General features: G+C 35.0%; 3 protein-coding genes across 5 annotated transcripts in view; all 3 read right to left on the bottom strand.

Moving 5' to 3' along the window:
* Positions 1-932, bottom strand: part of LOC102587249 (single myb histone 6-like) — a 13261-nt gene extending 12329 nt beyond the window's left edge. For all 3 annotated transcript variants that reach the window (XM_006364345.2, XM_006364346.2, XM_006364347.2), the window contains exon 1: positions 680-932. The gene's annotated coding sequence lies outside the window, so the exon portion shown is untranslated. The remainder of the gene's footprint in view (positions 1-679) is intronic.
* An 861-nt stretch (positions 933-1793) lies between these two features.
* LOC102586911 (uncharacterized) lies at positions 1794-10714 on the bottom strand. The gene is made up of 7 exons (XM_006364344.2): positions 10412-10714; positions 9329-9780; positions 8526-8711; positions 8011-8118; positions 5334-5537; positions 3389-5259; positions 1794-3069 (listed from the first exon to the last, which is right to left on the bottom strand). The coding sequence occupies exons 1-7, from the start codon at positions 10485-10487 to the stop codon at positions 2502-2504; spliced, it is 3465 nt and encodes a 1154-aa protein (XP_006364406.1). The 5' UTR covers positions 10488-10714; the 3' UTR covers positions 1794-2501.
* A 1482-nt stretch (positions 10715-12196) lies between these two features.
* LOC102586574 (uncharacterized) overlaps positions 12197-19463 on the bottom strand; it is a 9385-nt gene continuing 2118 nt past the window's right edge. Inside the window, exons 2-10 of the mRNA XM_006364343.2 lie at positions 17968-18184; positions 16225-16382; positions 15971-16116; positions 14005-14067; positions 13813-13905; positions 13318-13479; positions 13088-13194; positions 12793-12914; positions 12197-12713 (exon numbers count right to left, since the gene is read on the bottom strand). Of these exons, the coding sequence (XP_006364405.1) occupies positions 12457-12713; positions 12793-12914; positions 13088-13194; positions 13318-13479; positions 13813-13905; positions 14005-14067; positions 15971-16116; positions 16225-16382; positions 17968-18184 (1325 nt within the window). The 3' untranslated portion in view covers positions 12197-12456. The remainder of the gene's footprint in view (positions 12714-12792; positions 12915-13087; positions 13195-13317; positions 13480-13812; positions 13906-14004; positions 14068-15970; positions 16117-16224; positions 16383-17967; positions 18185-19463) is intronic.

Raw genomic sequence — 19463 nt, 5'->3', positions numbered from 1 at the left:
TTTTTTGATAACCGAGAAATCCGTCTGTGACCCGCCCTTTGGACCAATCACAGCCTTCTAAACTCGGTGGATAATGGGCCCGCCCCTCTACCCTTCTCCACTTAAATACCGGGCTTCGCTTTGCATGGTGTGGGGCTTGAACCTGCGACCTAAGCCACAAATCCTCCACCTTTTGCCACTTGAGCTAGGCCTTGGGGGCTATTGTATCTCTTTTTCTTTTTGGTGTTTTGGTGTAAAGACACAGTTATAGAGGAACTAGAGCTTGTAGATCTGTTAGGTTCTCTGTAAGTAGTTTCTTCATTATTCTCAAGCATATCCTTGATGCTGAGGAATACAACATTACCAGTTTCAGAGAAAAAAGAAAAATGAATGTGATCATCTCCAGAACTACGAGATTTTGTTGATTTCAATTTTGTTCCTCATAAAATTGTCAATTGTTATAAAGCCTTAATTTACTACACAAATAAATCCAATTGAGACTGATTTCAACTAATTCACAAGGAGAAGTCAGATTCATTAGTGGTTTTGGTTAAAGTGTCAAAAAAAATCAGTCCAAACACTTATATATGCACGGAAAAAATATGTTTTCTCAAGCTTAAAGTTAGAACAATAACATCAGAAAAGGAATCGAAGTTTCTAGAGAGCATAAATCGACTGGATAGTTCTGTTTGTGTCATACCGGAAGAAAGTGCCGGCGCAGAGTTTGTGACGGTGACAAAAGTAACTCGCCGGCGAACAGAATTTACGCCATTGTTATCCTGTTAATTGACAAAACCACGGCGAACTGTTGAAATTGAAATCTAAGGGACGAGAATGAATTGGAAACCCTAGGGACGAAAAAGAGATTTGCAATAACTTCTGTGAAATTTGCAAGCAGTCCTCGATAGTATCGACTTCGTGCCGTAGTCCGTACTAACAAAAAATAATTTCAATCACGAATTTTTGCATAAATAATGTATGTGCTATTGCAATGTTTGATTTATATTATAAAGAAAATTAGTATTCACAATTTATGCACACTTAATAACTAAAATATTATTTTTTGTTTAATTAATATTTGCTTTAATATATTATGCATGAACAAGTGTATGATTATAAATTATAAAAATAAAAACATAGTATTATTGATATTGAGAAAAAGTACTTAATAAAAAAAAAACTCTCAACCTTTTTCTTCTTTCTTTTTGGAGCTTGCATGAAATTATAATCGAGCTCTCGTTTTAAGATTTTTGACACCATTTTAATAAAATATAGTTTCATCAAACAAAGTAATTGACACTAAAGTAAATATTTTTTCATATCTATTAATCAAAGTTATTGAAAAAAACATTTTCTCTATGCAAAACAAATATCTTAAAAATGAGAGAAATAACTTCCCTAGAACTCCTCGAAAAGAAAACCCAAAAAAAGATAGCATTAAATATTTAACCATCATAAAATCCGCAACTTAGAATCCCTATTAAATATTCATAAAATTTCTGGATCAATTAGATTATAGCTCAACCTTTCACCTGCTACTTCTCCCAAACGTTAGAAATATTAAAACCATCATAAGATCTCCAAGTTAGAATCCTGTTAAAAAAATCAGATAAAATGTGAGATTGAAGAGTGTCATATTCATGCACACAAATCAAGAGAGGAAGAGTAAGATTAGGCCAACTTTGAAAGGAGCTAATTAGTGGAAGACTGAAGAGAACCCTGAAAAAAAGGATCGAAAGAAAGAGGGGAAGAGCTGCACAACTATGCTGTGACTGCAAATAAAAGTTGAGTAATACCACGAACTAATACGCAAATGATCAAAATTACCCACTTTTTTTGGTGACTATCAACTTCCTTGATTACCAAAGTGACTTTACAAGAGCCATGTCATAGTTAACACAAGCAGCTATCAAATATCAATACAAAGACTAACTACCTAACAAGGACAAAAAACAAGCTGGTGGAGTCTACTTCTAATTCTAATAGGAGCTATAATATTACAAACATAAGAAATTTATTTGGCAAGAGTGTCCAGTTTCTGCTTGTGTTCAAACTCCGAGGTTCCTTTCTTTCCAGATACTGTGTACACATTTAGCATATATCATTTTAAACGCTTGTGCAGCTCTAAAATTCCCTTTAGTATTCCCTAATATCCATTGGAAGTGTAGCTCCCAGCTTTGTGATCCCAGAGGTTGTCCCTGTAGCCATTAAAGGATTCTATTCCATAATCCCTGAGTAAATACACACATATGTAGCGAAAAGATGTTCTCTGTTTTCTTCATGTTGCTGGCACAAGCACATGTCTTATCCACCAAGCAGTGGCAGTTAACAGCCACACCTGCGGCATCAACCATAGTGTAAACATGACTTTGGATCTGGCACTATTGTTGACAATCAGATTGGTCCATGGTACTCTAGGCAATTCACCAAGAAGCTTCAAATTAATTGTTCTGATAATAGAAATACCATTCTAGATCTATATAATAGAAACATCATCCTAGCTCTAACTAAATAACTGCAGTCTATGGCACTCTAACAGACTGACCACTATTAGAAGATCCCTGTACAGTGAAGAACTGATTAGTGTTCAGGGGCATAAGGCTCCAGTAAGCACCATTGTTGTCTATACAACAGCTGTGCCATTTGATTTGGTAAGAACCCACAGGAAATGCAGAAACATCTAGCAAGCAGGTTGCAAATCCTTGCCCTTTCTCATTAGGATCAAAACACACAAATTTATCCACAGCTGAAGTCCCTCCAGCATTTTCCATAGCATGTAATCCATCTCTCTCGGTAGTCCCTGTTGTGAAGTGCAATAGCTTGTCATTAAGGCCTACCATGTGATCGCTTTTCCAAGCTTGACAACTGGACTCTGATACCTTCTTATCCTTGTTTGCACTGAATACTTGAAAGGATATCCTTGAGTGAAGGATGCAGTACAACTTCGACACTTGAGACAGCTGGTCTGGCAATATATTTCTTAGCTGAATACACAAAGTTAGAGGGAGCTGAAAGCCTGACAAGACAGATATATAGTCTATCCTTTTACCATCTTCATTTGTTATGAAAAGCTCAGCAGAAATAGGGGGCCTGCCATTTCACAGTTCAATATTAGAATACTATCAGAATTCTAATATTGAATAAAAATGTACAACTCTAGAACCAATCCAATTGAATCAAACAGATCTCAAAACTTGTTTTGTCTAAAAATCCACTACTGTTTCAAATGATCTGCTACTTCTATTCCCACCGAAGACAATTTCAGATCAAAAAGGGTCGATGACATCAAAGTATAAGTTGGCTACCATATGAAATATGAAACAGACTAACAGCAGTAGAATATCTCAATAAATTCAATAATAGCTCCTTCTAGTTGATTGCAGAAGTCTATGAATGAAACTTCAGTTACCTTAATTGAAAAAAATGTTTGGGAGTCCGGAAAGGAATCTGTATCCACGAGAAAATAATATTGAACAGCAACTGCAAAGCATCACGAGGAATTCGGGATATACCATTATTTTCATGTACATGAATCGCTTGCAAACTAAGAAATCTCTGAACGGAATATTTACAAAGTTTAGCAACATCTCTTGCTTCAACACAAGTTGTAGAGACTTCATTTCGGAATTCTTGCATGGAACAGCTCCTAGAGCTTCGATGGAAATCCAAAAGATGCCGCAGATTTTTGCTAGTCTCTAAGTCTGTAAACCCAAGTCTTCTTAACAAGTCATGAACTAGCTGAGTATGAAATTGCTCGTCTGTAGTTTCAAGACCATAAGTACTACAATATTGCTTACCATGGAAACTGGCAAAACGTAATGTTAATCCAGTACTAAAGGCTAACAGTGAACAACTTAATCCAAGATCAGAAACTATCTTCATACTTTTCCTGTCCATGACAATGAATGACGTTGCTAAGAGATCAAATTCCTTTACTAGCCTCATGAACTGGGAAGAAGCATGGGCAAGCAATTGCAACAATGAGCTGAGTCCTTTCGAAGAATTCGAGTGCTGAACCAAAATCCTCGCCTCTATTTGTTCTGTACTTCTGGTGGCATCTTGTGAAAGCAAATTCATGCTCAATAATTTTAGTACATCTGCCACAGTTCCAACAACCTTTGATCTTAAAGTAATAAACCATCTCTGAAAACTAAAAGCAAGACCAGAAACAGAGGCATCAAAAGCTTCCTCTAAAGAACAAAGCTTGTTGGCGGCCCCAATAACATTTTCAATGTGATCAGCTGTCATAATTTCCCCAGCTGCATTTCCAGAAAGAGTAAGCCCGAACAACTGAACTGTCCTTTCTAATTCTGAAAGATGGGATAAGGATTTTAACCAAAAACAACAGATATCAGATTGAACCATAGGTATTAGCTCCCCAAATATGTAAGCAGCTACTAACCATGCACCATTACATGCCGCATATTTTGCCAGCTTATAAGACAACCAATAATCTTTTTTAACCAAAATTTGCTTCACACGATCAATAATGAGAATTTCATGCTGGGACAGGGAACCATCATGTGAGAGAGAACTATAACGAGATGGACGAAAATTTCTATTAGAACCCAGATCTTCCCCTATCTCCAGCCACATACACTGATATGCAGCATGGAAGTGCAATAAAAGGTCATATATTAGGTGGATGTAAACAGGAAGTAAGCTGCACTGGTGCACATGCTCAACCAGATGCTCCATTCTGTTAAAGACTTGGGTGGCACCACCAGTGGAGACATCCAGCTTTTCAAAGCAAGTTATCAGAATCTGGGATAAATAAATCAAGACTCTTGATGCAGTTGATGTATGGTTTTCTTTGTCAAGCTCTGTTATATGATGATCTTCTGAGACTGAATTCGTCATACTGGTAATTTCATTAAGCATGCCGACCAGATGTTCAATAACTATACAGATCTTATCCAGCACAATACCAGAGAGATTTTGATGTCTTTCAACCAAATCAACTAGAATAAAAAGTAAACTCTTTACCTCCTGCTCCGTTCCTTTGTCTGGATGAGGATTATCAACCACTAACTTAATTAGTTGGGAGATGCGATCTAAGGTGAATGTAAGCATACGAGATGAAACAATTGAGCCAATTCCACCTGCTGCATCTTTCAGTATCCCCAAAAGCTTGTCAAAAATACAAACTAATACATGAATTGCAAAAACCCTCTCTGAGATGACTGGAGATTGTAGTTTGAACTCAACAATTTGTAAGAACTTGGAGAAAATAGTGAGGATCTCTGTGCATGGAATTGTATCTAGGTTGGGGGGAAGTATCTGCAAAGTAAGAGAATGTAAGCAGTACTAGTATGATTACAATAGCACAAATTTGACAGATCGAGAGGAAATACCTTGCATAAAGCTCTTAGAGCATCAAAATGCAAAGCTGGTGGAAAATCTAACTGATTTATGACGCCAAACAACTTTAGAGTCACATTTGAATTGGCCGGGAAGTGATACATTCCTTTGGCTAAAATGAAACGAAGACATTTTAATGCCATAACTTGCAGGCTCAAACCTCTATCCTTAGTCATAAATGAGGAAAGCAATTCCACCTGTAACCAAAATCAAGAGATAAATATGCAAAAAATCAGGTATAAAGTACAATAGATATCCTTAATTTCAATATTATATATTCAGCTTGTTTGCACAGACCAACTCAGCCATGACAGAAATTGCATGGCTTTCCTATTAAATCAGTTAATCAACCAGCTAGTTGGTGTAAGTTAATATGAATCTTCTATATACATTGTGCTTTATCCAGGCCTATTTCATTCTAATATTGGTGAAAAATTGGTCTTCTAAAGCAAATTAGGGGTCCTCTAAAGCTGGAGATTCTCTATATTTCAGACTATGCTTCCACTGGCAAATGCTTCTCTATAACCAGCTCCATGCCTACAATGATATATCTGGAAGTTCACATAGGAGATGCTAAAACCATCTTAGGCAACCTCATGTGGTTCCTTTCATATCCTGTTTTATAATTTTGCAAGATTATGACATTATATAATTAAGAGAAAACACATAAAATCCCCCCTGAACTTGGCAGGACAACTTACTTTAGCACTTAAACTACACGGGTGTTTAAATACCCCCTTAACATTTTTGAAGTGTTATAAAAACCACCCTGAGATTATAATACCACTCTCACTTGCCACATTATAGCCATGTAAGTGCCACAACATAGCCATGTCAGCACCGTCATTAATTAATTTGTTTATTAATTATTTTCACCAATTTTTCTTAACACTTCTTAGAATTAATTTACACTAATCAATTAATTAATCAAAAATACATTTCCCCAAACCCAGCCCCCACGCACCCCCCTCACTTCTTTCTTCTTCCTTCTTCTGCTTCACCATTTTTAGCTTTTCACTGTTCGTTTTTTTTCCTCTTCATATTTTTCAACGAGCTTCACCATCCAAACTCCTTTCATCGTAACTCCCAAACCACCACTTCGCTATCACTCTCTTCCTGAATATGCCATTAACAGTGAGCTTCGAAGCTTTTGAGAGGGACTTCTCCAAAACCCAGCCCCATAAAATTTACTCCACATTTCCTTCTCCAGCATCACCACATCTTTATCGGATTCCAAGTTACTTCCAATATCCTAAAATAGATCCACCACATCTTTAACAATAAACTTCGAAGCTAAAGCTGTTGCTAAGCCAAGAAGAGGTAAAAACTTCATTTTAATCTATTTTTGGATCTTAATAAAAGTTAATATATAAGGAAAATAATATTTAAAATATTAATTATATATTGACCTATAAAAAATGCCATGTGTATGATTCTATAATTATTTTTTCCTTTTTTAATTCCTTCACACGCTATTAGGTGAGTGAACTCACTCTCTTTGCCACGTCAGCCCTTAGGGTTGTATTTAATTCACTTCAAAGATGTTAAGGGGAGTATTTAAATGCCCGTATAGTTTAAGTGCTAAAGTAAGTTGTCCGACCAAGTTCAGGTTTTTTTTTTATGTATTTTCTCTATAATTAACCTCAAATTAAGATAGTCCGTTGCACAAAGCATCCTAAATTAGCGAGGTCCTAGGAAGGGCCACACCTCGAGGGGTGTGATGTAGACAGCCTACCCTAATGCAAGCATTATTGTCTGCTCCCACAGATCGAACCCGTGACCTATAGGTCATACCATTTACCAACTTATCCATCTTGTTGCATTACATAGAGACCTCCGAATATGGTAAACATTGTTTTGTGCTCTTTAGGGTCTTAAGTTTTAATTCAAAAAAGTTAACCTGGCTTCATCTTCTTTGTTTATTTAACTTTATCATTGTTGAAGTTCTTTACCTTATTCATTTTTTGAGATAAAGATATTGTCTGGGCCAGCTTGTGCCTTGCGCGTAGCCCAACAAATTTCACAGGGCACCTCCTACCTTCCACCAGCATAGGTACTAGATAACTCTATCCCCCAAGGCTTGGACAGATGGGAAGAAATCACCTAGGGGTCATTTGGTAGCTTGTTAGGACAAATATAATACATGTATTAGATCCTACATACATAACACCATGTTTGGTAGTTGGTTAGTATTATGTATAAAATTTATACAATGTTTGGTTTGTAATTTAGAAACCTTCATAATTAATACATGTATAAGTTATGAGGGAATCTATGTATAATTTTTGCAGGATAGAAGATAGAATAACTAATACATCTATAAGTAATACATGAATAACTAAATCATGCATAACTAATCCCTGCATAAAATAATACATAAACTTTCTCATAACTAATTCATGTATTATTAATACCTGCATAACTCTAGCCAGCTATCAAATGACCCCCTAGTGTTTTTGCCTTCGCTGGATTTGAGGTCTCAATCCACTTGGTTGACTACTAGGCCACAACCTAGAGTGTGCGGTTCTTTTACCTTCATCTCAGAGAAAAACTTAGACTCCATTACTTTTCTTATTTTCCTTATCATTTTTGTATTTGTCTGCCTTTCTCTTCCTACATTGGTTGACATTAGAAAAGATGCAAATCCAACGAAATGAGTAAAAAATATACCTGTCTAGGAATTAAAGGTGTCCACTTCGAAGCAATTTTGGAAAGTGAAACTAACATCACCAAAGAGAATTCTTCTTCTGAAGATTCTAGGATAAGCTTTACACCAGTCTGCAATATGAAAAAGTCAATTTTAGTGCTGCAATAGAAATCTGAATTCACTTCTTCATCATGTAAGCAAATTGTCAGACAATACAGATCGGCCTGGTATCATTAAAAACTTATTTTAAGGAAGTTGTAACAAAAACTATAGCAATAGTCACAATTAGTTAAGAGATGATAACTTGCATTTCATGCATGAAAAAGAAAAGCATTGCATTTCACTATGCATAATGTTGTCATCTATATGAGTATTTACAACATGGTTTCTGAACAGTGCTTTTTAAAAAATCAAGCTCTTTTAGAATAGAGCGGAAAGGGACAGAAGGATAGGGGGTCCATATAATGAGTCACAGGTGCAATAAGAAAATTTACATGTATTTGGTGGCAGAAACTCATATGAAAGAGAAATACTGAACCTTATGAGCTATATCTGCTAGTAAAATTGGGCACCACATTTTAGCAAAAGCACGTCCTCCAGCTAACCTTATAGCCCTTGATGTTTCAGATGACACCAACAGACCTCCAAGCATCTCCAGAAATACATAAGCAAAATCGTCTGCCAGTTCAGAAAAGCATCCAGCTGCAAACAAAGAAGCCTTTGCCTGTAGATAGACGCAAAATGGTTGTTTCAATTATCAATCATGTCAAAAGTTAGAGGCAAACGGAACAATATGTAATTGTTGTAAATGATACAATAGTCTAGATCAGTGCGTTGCACGAAGTGTAAATTCCTACAAGCACTTCCTTAATTAGGGAGAAAAAACCATGGAGAGCTTATTTATGACTGGATAGTAAGCTGCCAAATTCTGGAAATTATTTGGAGTCCTATTTCGGTAAAATGGCAGGAAATTTCGATCATTCATATCTTACAACACTACTGCTCCGTCCCAACAGGTAATTCTCTTCAGCACACCTTACTCCAGATCATCCCTATAATTGTGTGTTGGGAACCGGGAAGCTCTAAGTGCAAGCAGATTTTCCAACCAAATGTGTTAAGGACAGGTTGCAACATCAGATTAAACTTTGTGTACTGCTATACCTTCATAACGGCTTCCCTATACTGAATCTTACAAGCAGTGGATAATCTGTTGTGAAGAAATTCTCTCATAGAAGGCCCTTAATGTACTTTAAAGTTGTTAAGTGGGAAAACACAGTAAGCAATGTTACGCTAATAATGTCAAAACAATATATAGTACTCATTAAGATGGACAGGTCTTACCTCCAGAATATGCATCGACCACAAGCTTGAAAGGATGAGGTATCTAACATCAGCACTATCTTTTGCAATATGAGCCCAGCAACCAAATAGAACTAAAGCCAGTGCTCTCTCTTCAACGTTTCCAGAGTCGAATACTATCTTTATTCTAGTCAAAAGTTCTCTATAGCTATCTACTTTATCCTTCGAAAGGATTCCCTCATCTTTTCTTCCCTGGCTCCTCAACTGCCTCCTCTGCTTGAGCTCTGACAAGAAAATCTTCACTATACAAATCTTCATATGTTTGTCTCCTGACATAAATGCATCTGCAAGCCTAAGAAGGATAGCATTTGCAAATAGCTTATCTTCCCCCGGAATTAAGCCAAATATTTTGTACTCGGCAGCATGAAGATTGGACTCTCTACTCCACCACTCAAGTCTTGGTCCAATAACTAGTATGGCTTCGATAGATTTACCTAACCATTGTGGGAAAGAATACAAAAGTATCAGTCAGAAACGATAATAGTTATCATAAAATAGTTTAAATATAACAATAACTCTTCATAACAGCATTAAAGATACATTGACAATAAAACTGAAATCATCATTGAAAATTTTAAGAACAAAAAGGTCTTATAAAAAGGAGTTAATTTGGCTGACAAAATTACAAAGTGCAGCATTATAACACTTAGTTTAGATGGTTGTTACATATCATTTCATAATGTATCGTATTGTGTTGTATTTTATTACTTTGATATATATAACATTTGCACAGATTGTATCATTTCCATTGTTACATAGTGCCACACATCAACAATGACAAATCTACAAGACAAATAAGGGTACGAGGTAGAACTATTATTAAAAAAAAAACTTATCATAAAATAAGATTTTTTGAATGATAAGCAAAAATAAAATGAGAAGAAAAAAAAGGAATGATGTGATCACATTACGTAAAATGAGACTTTTAGTAGCTACTTAACTATGAATTTTACAATCTGATACGATAAATTTAAGTAACAACGAAAACAAATATTAAATTCAAACTAACAACAAAATACATTACAATAGAATAGGTAACAAGCATACAAAGAAACTGTTACTCACCAGGTTTTTTAGAACGGAGGCCTTTTTCAAGTTCTATGTTCCATTGCATAGCACAAGCAGATGGAGTTTTCTCCATTATCTTCTCTCAAAGGAAAATGAGCTTGAATTTTTTCTGAACTGAACTTAATCAACAGCAAAAAATGGATAGTAAGGAGAGAGATGAGTGGAGAGAAAAATTGTACCTCTGTAGAATCGGAAAAAGGAAAAAAGAAGAAGAGGAGTTCAATCAGTCAATTCGTGCCGTCGGAGGAGTGAGGCTTCACGACGACGAACTTTTTCTTCTTTTTCAGAAAAAAAATAAAAATAAATTATAAGGGTTTGGACTTTGGACGTCGCCAATATAGCGGAGTAAAATTTTTAATTAAGAGAAAATAAATCAATGACCCTATATATTTTTTTTCTCTTTTTATCTGATCATTTTAGCTAATTAAGAGTGTTTTATAAAAAAAAATTGTTTTTATATTATTTTTAATATTAAATAATTATATAAAGTAGTTGGAGTCAAATTTAGAATTTTAAAATATCATATTAATTTAATAAAATATATTTATAGTAAAATTCATCTTAAAAATTACGACAAATTAATATGGATCAAGTAATATAAAATGGAATAACTATGAAAGTTTTAACGAGAATACAAGTTTTTTTTGTTAGTTTTATAGAATATTTGAGAAATTAGATTACTTCTTCCAATTCATTTTACTTGTTCGTTATTTTAAAAATAATTTTTTTTATTTGTTCTTTTTAGCAAATCAAGAGTTTTATTACTTTTTCTACATGTTATGTTTAGTATTAAATAGCTACACAAAATAGTATTTTTACTAGGTCATATTAAGTGAATTTGTTGAGTGCTTTTTTTCATAGTTTGAATTAAGTGAATTATTCAAAGTTCAAGAAAGTTATTGAGACTTTTTTTTTCTTCATATTTAACCATCATTTAATGAGAATCTTAATTATTTTACATTTTTTAGGAAGCTAATTTGAAAATAATCAAAAGAGCAATAGTGGAAAGTAATTTTTGATTTATGTCCTTAAATATTTTTCTCAAGGGTGTCATACGCCTAATAATTCACTTATTATAAACTAGAGAGAGTAATAGTCAAATTTAGAGTTTCAAAATATCATTAATACAAAAAAAATTGCATGGATTGTCCCAATTTTGAAATGGTCTTTAATTTTAGTCTCTTAAATTTGTGGTCTCTAATTTTCGTCATTTTAGTACTTTAAGTAATAAAAAATGTCAAAATGCCTTTGACAGCGAAAAAAAAATCGCAAGACATAAGTTTAGTGGCACAAATTAGGTTCCCAAACATAAGTTACAGTAACACAAGTTATTCCACAAAACATTAGTTCAGTGGGAAAAATTATGCTCCAAAGCATGAATTTAGTGCCACAAGATATAATTTCGACCGCGTTAAAGCAAGCAAAGTTCTATGAAGTCCTCGCTACATGACTTGTGTCTCAAGGCAGACATTCTCTAAAATTTTGTTTTGCAAAATTAATTGTCCAGGGGAATTCGATTTTAGTTGATTATATTTTGACACAATTTTTTTAAAAATAAACAGTAGAGGCAAAATTAAAAATTATGAATTTGAGAAAATTAAAGACCACTCTAAAATGGAGGTATTTGTGCAAATGATTCTCATTAATGAAGTTAGTATAAAAAATACATCTCTAATAAGCATTGTGCCTAGATAACATAGGTCAAGTTAAATTAAGGAGTGGTGAAAATTTAACCAAACTGTATAATAATCACCAAGGACACCATGTCATATAAAACAATAGTTACTTGCAAACATTAATGCACGGTGCTTGAAGTAGTCAATTTCAGTGCCTGTAAAAGTCAATAAGGTTACACTAGCTCAGACTAATAAGAATGTAATCACACCATAATACATATTACATAGTACTTTTTTCGTGTTGAGAATTACACCATAATACATACTTCACTAAAAAAAGGATCACTACCTAAGTGAAAAACGCGGAACACGTTACAACAATTCTGGACACCTAAGCTCTCCACCCACTAGAATCACATTTTAAAGTCATAGCCATTGGTACCACCTTCTCTGCCTAGCAGTTGTCTCTCTCTTTGGAGCAAGAGTAATCCTATCTGCGTGAGCAACGGCCCATTTGCTAAAATCTGGGGAAGAAACAAGCTCTTCCATAGCCTTCTTTGTGGTGTCTTTAGTTATCTTGTCCCACTCATCCTTTGAAAGCTTCTTCCGTTCAGGAGTGTTATGGAAAGTAGAATAGAATGTATCGTTTTCTGACAACAAGCTTCGCGGCTTGAGAGGAAAACCTGCAGGAAAAATACACATCAGAGAAACTCCACCTAATACTTCTTCATTTCATCTTACTAATAATTAGTTAAGGCTAACCTGGGTTGATTGTGTCATTTAGATTTGTCTTGAACGTCCTGGAATTATATGGCCCTTTTATCGGTGATGTGTACAAATCCTGAGATTCCCAGAGATAACTCGTGTCTATTTGTGATAAATTCCTGCTTTGCATGAAAACCGGAGTGTGAAAATACAAAGTGACTCCAAAGCGGAAGTCATCCGCCCATATACATAACAATAGAATAAAGCAACCAGACTACATAAGCATCAATCAGAAAATGGGGAGAAAGGATGGTAAAAGATTTTATTTTATTTTTAAAAAAAGGGGACTCACTTGAAAAAGCGCAGAACATATTTGGGACGGCATAATCTCCTCAAGATTGATGAGATCAGAACTCCACATATCCATGCCTCGGCACACAATAAAGGATCCACAGAACTCTGACAAACAAATGAAGTTACGTCAGTGCCCAATTGAACTCTGATAAGGGATTTAGACTAAAAAAAAGTGTGAGAACTTTGGAGGATTAAACGGATTCATAGTATTATCATATAAATGGAAACCTGAAGAATCAATGCAGAAGCGAGAAATCGAATGGACCAAGCAACAAATTGAGATACTCCAGTGTCAATTGATCCATCTTCTGCAAGTACGAGTTTGTGAACAACCCAAAACCCCAACCAAGCTCCAGCAATCACAAGGAAAAGCAGCAGAAATATTGCCAGCTGCAACAAAAGACGGTCCGTGTCATCCTAAATTCCCTGGTAAGTGGAATGCTCAGTGCAGAAACCAATCAGATTAAACTTATGAAAATTCAGTCATCTTATCGTGAAATAACAGCAGGAGTTAGCAGCATATGCTTTTCAGCCATTAAATTTTGACATTTAACTTATAAAGGCACTCAAAATCAAGTTATATGAGGTAGATTTTACTGGCATGAGAAACCCTCAGCAAAAGGTTTTTCCTAACAGGAACCCAATATTAAACGAAATGAATGGATGAACCCTAAGTTCAAACAATAAGGCAACTAATAAAACCAATAAGAAGAACTTACATACAGGGTTGTACATGTCTTCACCAACACCAATCTCGCGCAGTATTGAACGCAACAATTGTGGCACATAGCTTAGAATGAAAGATCCTACACCAACCTGAATGCAAAACAATGGCAACTCTTAATAACAAAATTTGAAAAGAATGACTCAAAGAATTACTGTTAATAGTATACTCATACTAGCAAAAATACTCACAATGGATGAATACAAGAATATTGCTAGTGAACTCTTCCTACCAGTCGGAAGAAGCTTCATTCCCTGTCATTAGAATACAACAACTGCCAATCAGAAAATTTCAACATAGAAGCATGATATACACCTACATGTTTGGTTTTCTTGACAAGGATGATATTATACCTACAATTATACATCTACACACATTCGTACATGATACAGCTGTTATGCACATAGCTCAAGATAAAATAAAATATTGAATATTTTCTGATTGATTAACATTGTTGACTATGATATACTCATAGTCAAATGATTGGATTGTTAGTTGGAATGATGTTTCTAATGTAGCATTCAAAGTTGTAAATCTAAAATTTCTTGATTGGCTCCCAGATTGGAATATTAGCTTTTTATTAAGCTAAACTAATTTACCACATAAGGCTCTCTAAGACTTCAAGTACACTTAAAAAGATCTCTTGTACATCTCTAAAATGCCACGATCTTCGCCTACATCATGAAATCAAAATTAGCACTAATTCACCACAGATATCAACCGTCCACTTCAAGTTGAATCAATTCATATGAAACAGGAAATCACGTCTACAACAGTGTAAAAGTTTTCTTTATAGTTTCAAAGTAATTTGCCTTCTTTATAGTTTAAAAAAAGTTGCCTTCTTTAACATGATAATTATAAGATTTAACAACTATAAAAGATTATTGATATGTAAAGTGGACATAAAATTGTTTCTATATACACGGAGATTAGATCTCTCATCCATCGTGGGTCATGACACCACCTGGCAATTTTGCAATGGAATAGTATCACCTAAAAGCCATTTAGCTTTCTTTAGAGTCACATCTATTTAATGATTAGTAATTAGGAATTATTTCATATCCCGTCCGTATGCTTTTCAGTTCACATGCTCTATTTTGTTGTAGTTCTGAACAGCAGAAATTATTATTTTCCAGATTTCCAGCATTTCATAATTATTATATTGCCGTGAAGTAAGAATAAAATGAGAGTTTGAACTAACTCAAAAAAAAAAAAAAATTGTTGATAAGTTCTACTTGTACTCCCTTTGTTCAATTTAGTTGCCTACTTATCCTTTTCTTTGTTGGGATTGGTTTGCCTACAAATCCTTCTAATGGCCCAAAAAATGCCATTTCTCCAAAGAGGGCATAATAGCCAATTTTATATGATAAAAGTTATGCAAGACCTTTTACAACATTTTTTCACAGAAACCTGGGACATTCAGAAAATGCCTTGCAATAAGTACATTTATGATATTCTTGTATTTGTATTGTTCTCATTTCCTCCCTCTTTTTAAGCATATCTGCAATTTAATTCACATGTGCCATTTAGGGGAAGAAACCTAAGCTATTAAATATGAATTATACACTTTAGAAGTTAAAGATTCATTAGATTAGAAAAAATATCACTGCAAAAGAAAAAAAAATTAGTCAAACATACTTTCCAAGTCCAATTCTCAGGTAACAAAGATACTTTAAACTTCTTCAATATCTTATTTTTATCTACTTTGTGATGTGATTTGTCAACAATTTTAGCAATCTTGTTAGCTTTAGTCTCCCTCTTTTTCCCGCCAACATCTGGGTGATTTTTGTAAGTTACAGATACATCTTCAGCAGCACAAGATTTTTGTAAAAATACTACCGTGGAGTTATTATGGTGCTACTCTGCAGTTTACATTTGCAAAGCAATTTCCATTTCAAGAAAAATATTATCTCGCACAATACGATTGAAAAATTATTTTAGCTACTGAAATCAACTAAAACAGTTTGCTATGTAAATTTGAACTAAAATATCAAGATTTGAAACTGAAAAGACAATCCCAACAAGAACGCACATGCTTCTTCAATATTAAAAACAGGGAAGCTAGCAATCCTAGCAGAGGCTCTTCTTTGCACTCAGAAAAGGGACAAGTTTACGGAAGTATGCATACTTCTTTGATAATGAAGGGTACAAAGTTACCTGGAAAAGGACCATCAGTATCACAAGAAGAACCCCTACTGCCATCGCACCACCATAGAAAAATACTAGAGACTTGCTAAGGAAGGATGCCAGAGCAAGTAGCAATATCCCCAATACCAGAAACACAACACGATACAAATAAAAATCTGCATAAAAGGATAAAGGATATTAAGGTTGGTAAATTGAATTAAAATTCCAAAAGCAATAAAACAACAAAAAGAAGTGGATTTCAGATTGGCCCAGGGAGAACAAACCTTCATGCAGCGAGACCTGAAAAGTGTCCTTAGATGAGCCTGTCATCCTAATATCCAAGAACCTGTGCTCGAAAGGTGACATTGATCTCACCCATGAACCCTTGGTTAGTTTCATCCATTGGCCTGCCGGACACATCCCAATTGCAAGGGATTGATTCCTGCAAAGATGATAATGACCCTTAACAATTTATAAAAATTTAAGACAGTAAAGATGAAGTGGATCACCTTTACCTATCTAACTTTCAAAAGGTTCTAACTCTTGATCTTCCTTTTGTATCAGATGACATTTCAGTTGGAGAAGTTTCATATTATGAGCTCAAAGGATAGAACCTAAATGACTGGGAAATGACCTTTATAGCAGCTTTTCATAATACAGTCCCTCAAAGTTTCAATTTTACAGAAGAAAAGGACAGCTTGGAGTGGAAGGTGGATAGCAGAGGTAAACTATCAGGTCAGCTTACAACAAATACTCAGGAGATAGGATGGACATGGAGAATGATCTGGAAGACCAAAGTGCCTTATAAGGTAAACTACTTTACATGGTTATTGGCAAAGGAAGCAGTCCTCACTCATGAAAACCTTAACAAGAGGAAAGTCAACCTATGGTCTAGATGCTATCTATGTGAAGAACAGATAGAGCCAGTCAATCATCTCTTTTTGCACAGCAAATGGACAGACCAGTTGTGGCAGATGTTCATCCATAAGAGGAAGATCAGGTGGGTGAAACCTGGGAGAATCAAATAAGTGCTAAGAAGCTGGTACAGAGAAGGCAATGCAGTGAAGAAGGAGGAGAGATGGAAGATGGTTCCTCATGTATTAGGTGGACCATATGGAAAGAGAGGAATCAGAGATGTTTTGAAGGCAAAAGAGCAACATACAGAAGATCAAGACAGACTACTTAGGGTTTTACTATTTTTGGTGTAAACAAGTAGTTATAGACAGCACACTACACAGAGCCACAAAAGATGTTTTTAATGTAAGTGATTGGCTGTGATTAGATATACTATTAGGATTTTGGAAAGAGAACTTTTTGTGATGGGAGACTACATTTTGTTGTAGTACAGATATATAGAAGTAAAGTTTACCATTCTCAAAGAAAAGAGCTCAAAGGCATAAACTTGGAAGCAAAAGCAACTACCATTAGACAAGTCATACTAGAAATTATTCTGTTATTTTTTTCTTATAAATGGGTCATACTAGTAATAGATAATCCTTAACGGTCATCACCTTTAGTTTAGCCATTATACTACACAAGAGAAAGGGTATCGATTTTACCTCTTGAAATGATGTCCCTCAAACATACAGATTTAACACGTAATAAAGCACCTGAATTCCTAGGTATCTATCAGACCAATAAAAAATATGATAAGGCATACAGACACAACTTTAACGAGTAGCAACAAATACTTAAGGTTGGAGATTAATTAACATACCATCTGATTCAAAACAATTTCTTTATCACATAACTCATTGTTATGTAGAGAGCTAGGTAATATTAATAAAAAGAAGGATGATAGACCATACACCGACGTTATATATATCAAGTTGTCAGCAACTCATCTATTATGATTTTTCTTTTTGAGAAAATCATCTATTGTGATTTTTCACAATCATAAAAGCCATTATGCTATTACTACTGGTCAGCAGAAGAAATAAAATATGCTACAAGAAGCATCATTGGAGACTTGGAGTTCCATATGTTCTTAGTTTAATTAGCAAAGAAACAAAGGGTTAGAAGCTCACCTATGGAAACAGACCTCAGCATTAGGTGGACGCCCACTTGGATTCAGATATGACACATTCACCTTTACTGAATGAGCATACTTTCTTAGACTTTTTAGCCTTGACAATCCATGGATCTGAACTCTCTCACAAATGACTTTAGTTCCTGGCTTAGAGCCAGGAGAATTTTCCACTACTATTCCTGGAGATATCTGCAGCGTGGTAGATTGAGATACAACTGTCCAACACAAAGAGAAAAAGAAACTATAATGAGTATAACCAGCTACTAATTGTTCAAAAAAAATATACCATTTCAAGGTATAAACATGTTATAATGTTCTGTAGGAGCTCATGCTTGGCTAACAGCTAGCCAAAACGGAACACTAAGAACTCTATACAACTCTTTTTCACCTAAGGATCACCTCTTACCAGCAAGCCCAATCCTAACTGTTGGATTTTATGCAAGGGCAGTGCGGCACCAACCACACTAAAGAAGGAGCTATCAAGAAAAACTTCCAATACTTGTTGACTAAGCTCTCTCTCTCTCACTCTCGACACAAAATAGGGATTTAAAACATCAAAGCGAGCTCAAAAAAGGAGAAAGCACAATATGTGCAAGTACTTGAATATGAAATATAAATATAAAACAAACAAACAAAGAACATGCTAGTACCAATTCATGAGGTTATAGTGCACTGCAAATCAGTGTTACAGATAGTTGAGAAGTAAAAACCACAAGGGAACTACAGTTAAGAAAAAAATAGAAAACATACCCAGGCCATCTAGCTGTGGAACTTAGGAACCCCTTTTTTCTACCATATTCAATGTAGCAATTCTGATAAGCAACAAAATGCCTATTATGTTTCTATCTTTTTGTGACAACATTGCAAATGCAAATGTTTCTCAAGATGTTGAGGCCATGTTTGACTTTTTAAAGTCCTTTTTTATGAAGTGATATCATTGATGGCATCATGAAGATGCAAAAATAAAATAGGAAGAAAATATAAAAGATTTTGTTAGCTCCAATATAGTACATCATATGCTAGGTTAAGGAAATAACAAAGTCCAAAAAATTGTCAGGGGACTCACATGTGTTAGGGCACTCCAGCTGTATAAAAACAAAAGACATCTACCTTTAAGGGAGTGCATTGGAATTGCTATTCCGTCAAAATATCTACTGTTTCTTTCATTCCAAGCACACCAAAGGATACAAAAAGGGATTAGTTTCCAGATTCTTCTGATGGACATACCAACTATCCAGTTATTCTAGCTCACATAGGCTTCCTTTAAACTACCAGACATTACCCAGTTCAGTCCAAAAAGAGACAAAAACATGTTCCACAAATCTTCTGTTACTGGGCAGTGTAATTGAAGATGTCGAGTAGTTTCTGCATTCTGCTTGCACATGTAGAATCTGTTGACTAAGTGAAGGGAAAAGATATTCTGATTAAAGGATGTATTCAGGATGGAGGAAAACAAGTCGCATTGTCTCCTCCCCACCCTCACAACCACCCACC

The sequence above is a fragment of the Solanum tuberosum genome, unplaced genomic scaffold (genome assembly GCF_000226075.1).
Source record: "Solanum tuberosum cultivar DM 1-3 516 R44 unplaced genomic scaffold, SolTub_3.0 scf00490, whole genome shotgun sequence".
Lineage (NCBI taxonomy): Eukaryota > Viridiplantae > Streptophyta > Magnoliopsida > Solanales > Solanaceae > Solanum > Solanum tuberosum.
The sequence above is the reverse complement of the archived record's forward strand: the minus strand, read 5'-3'. Positions and strand labels throughout refer to the sequence as shown.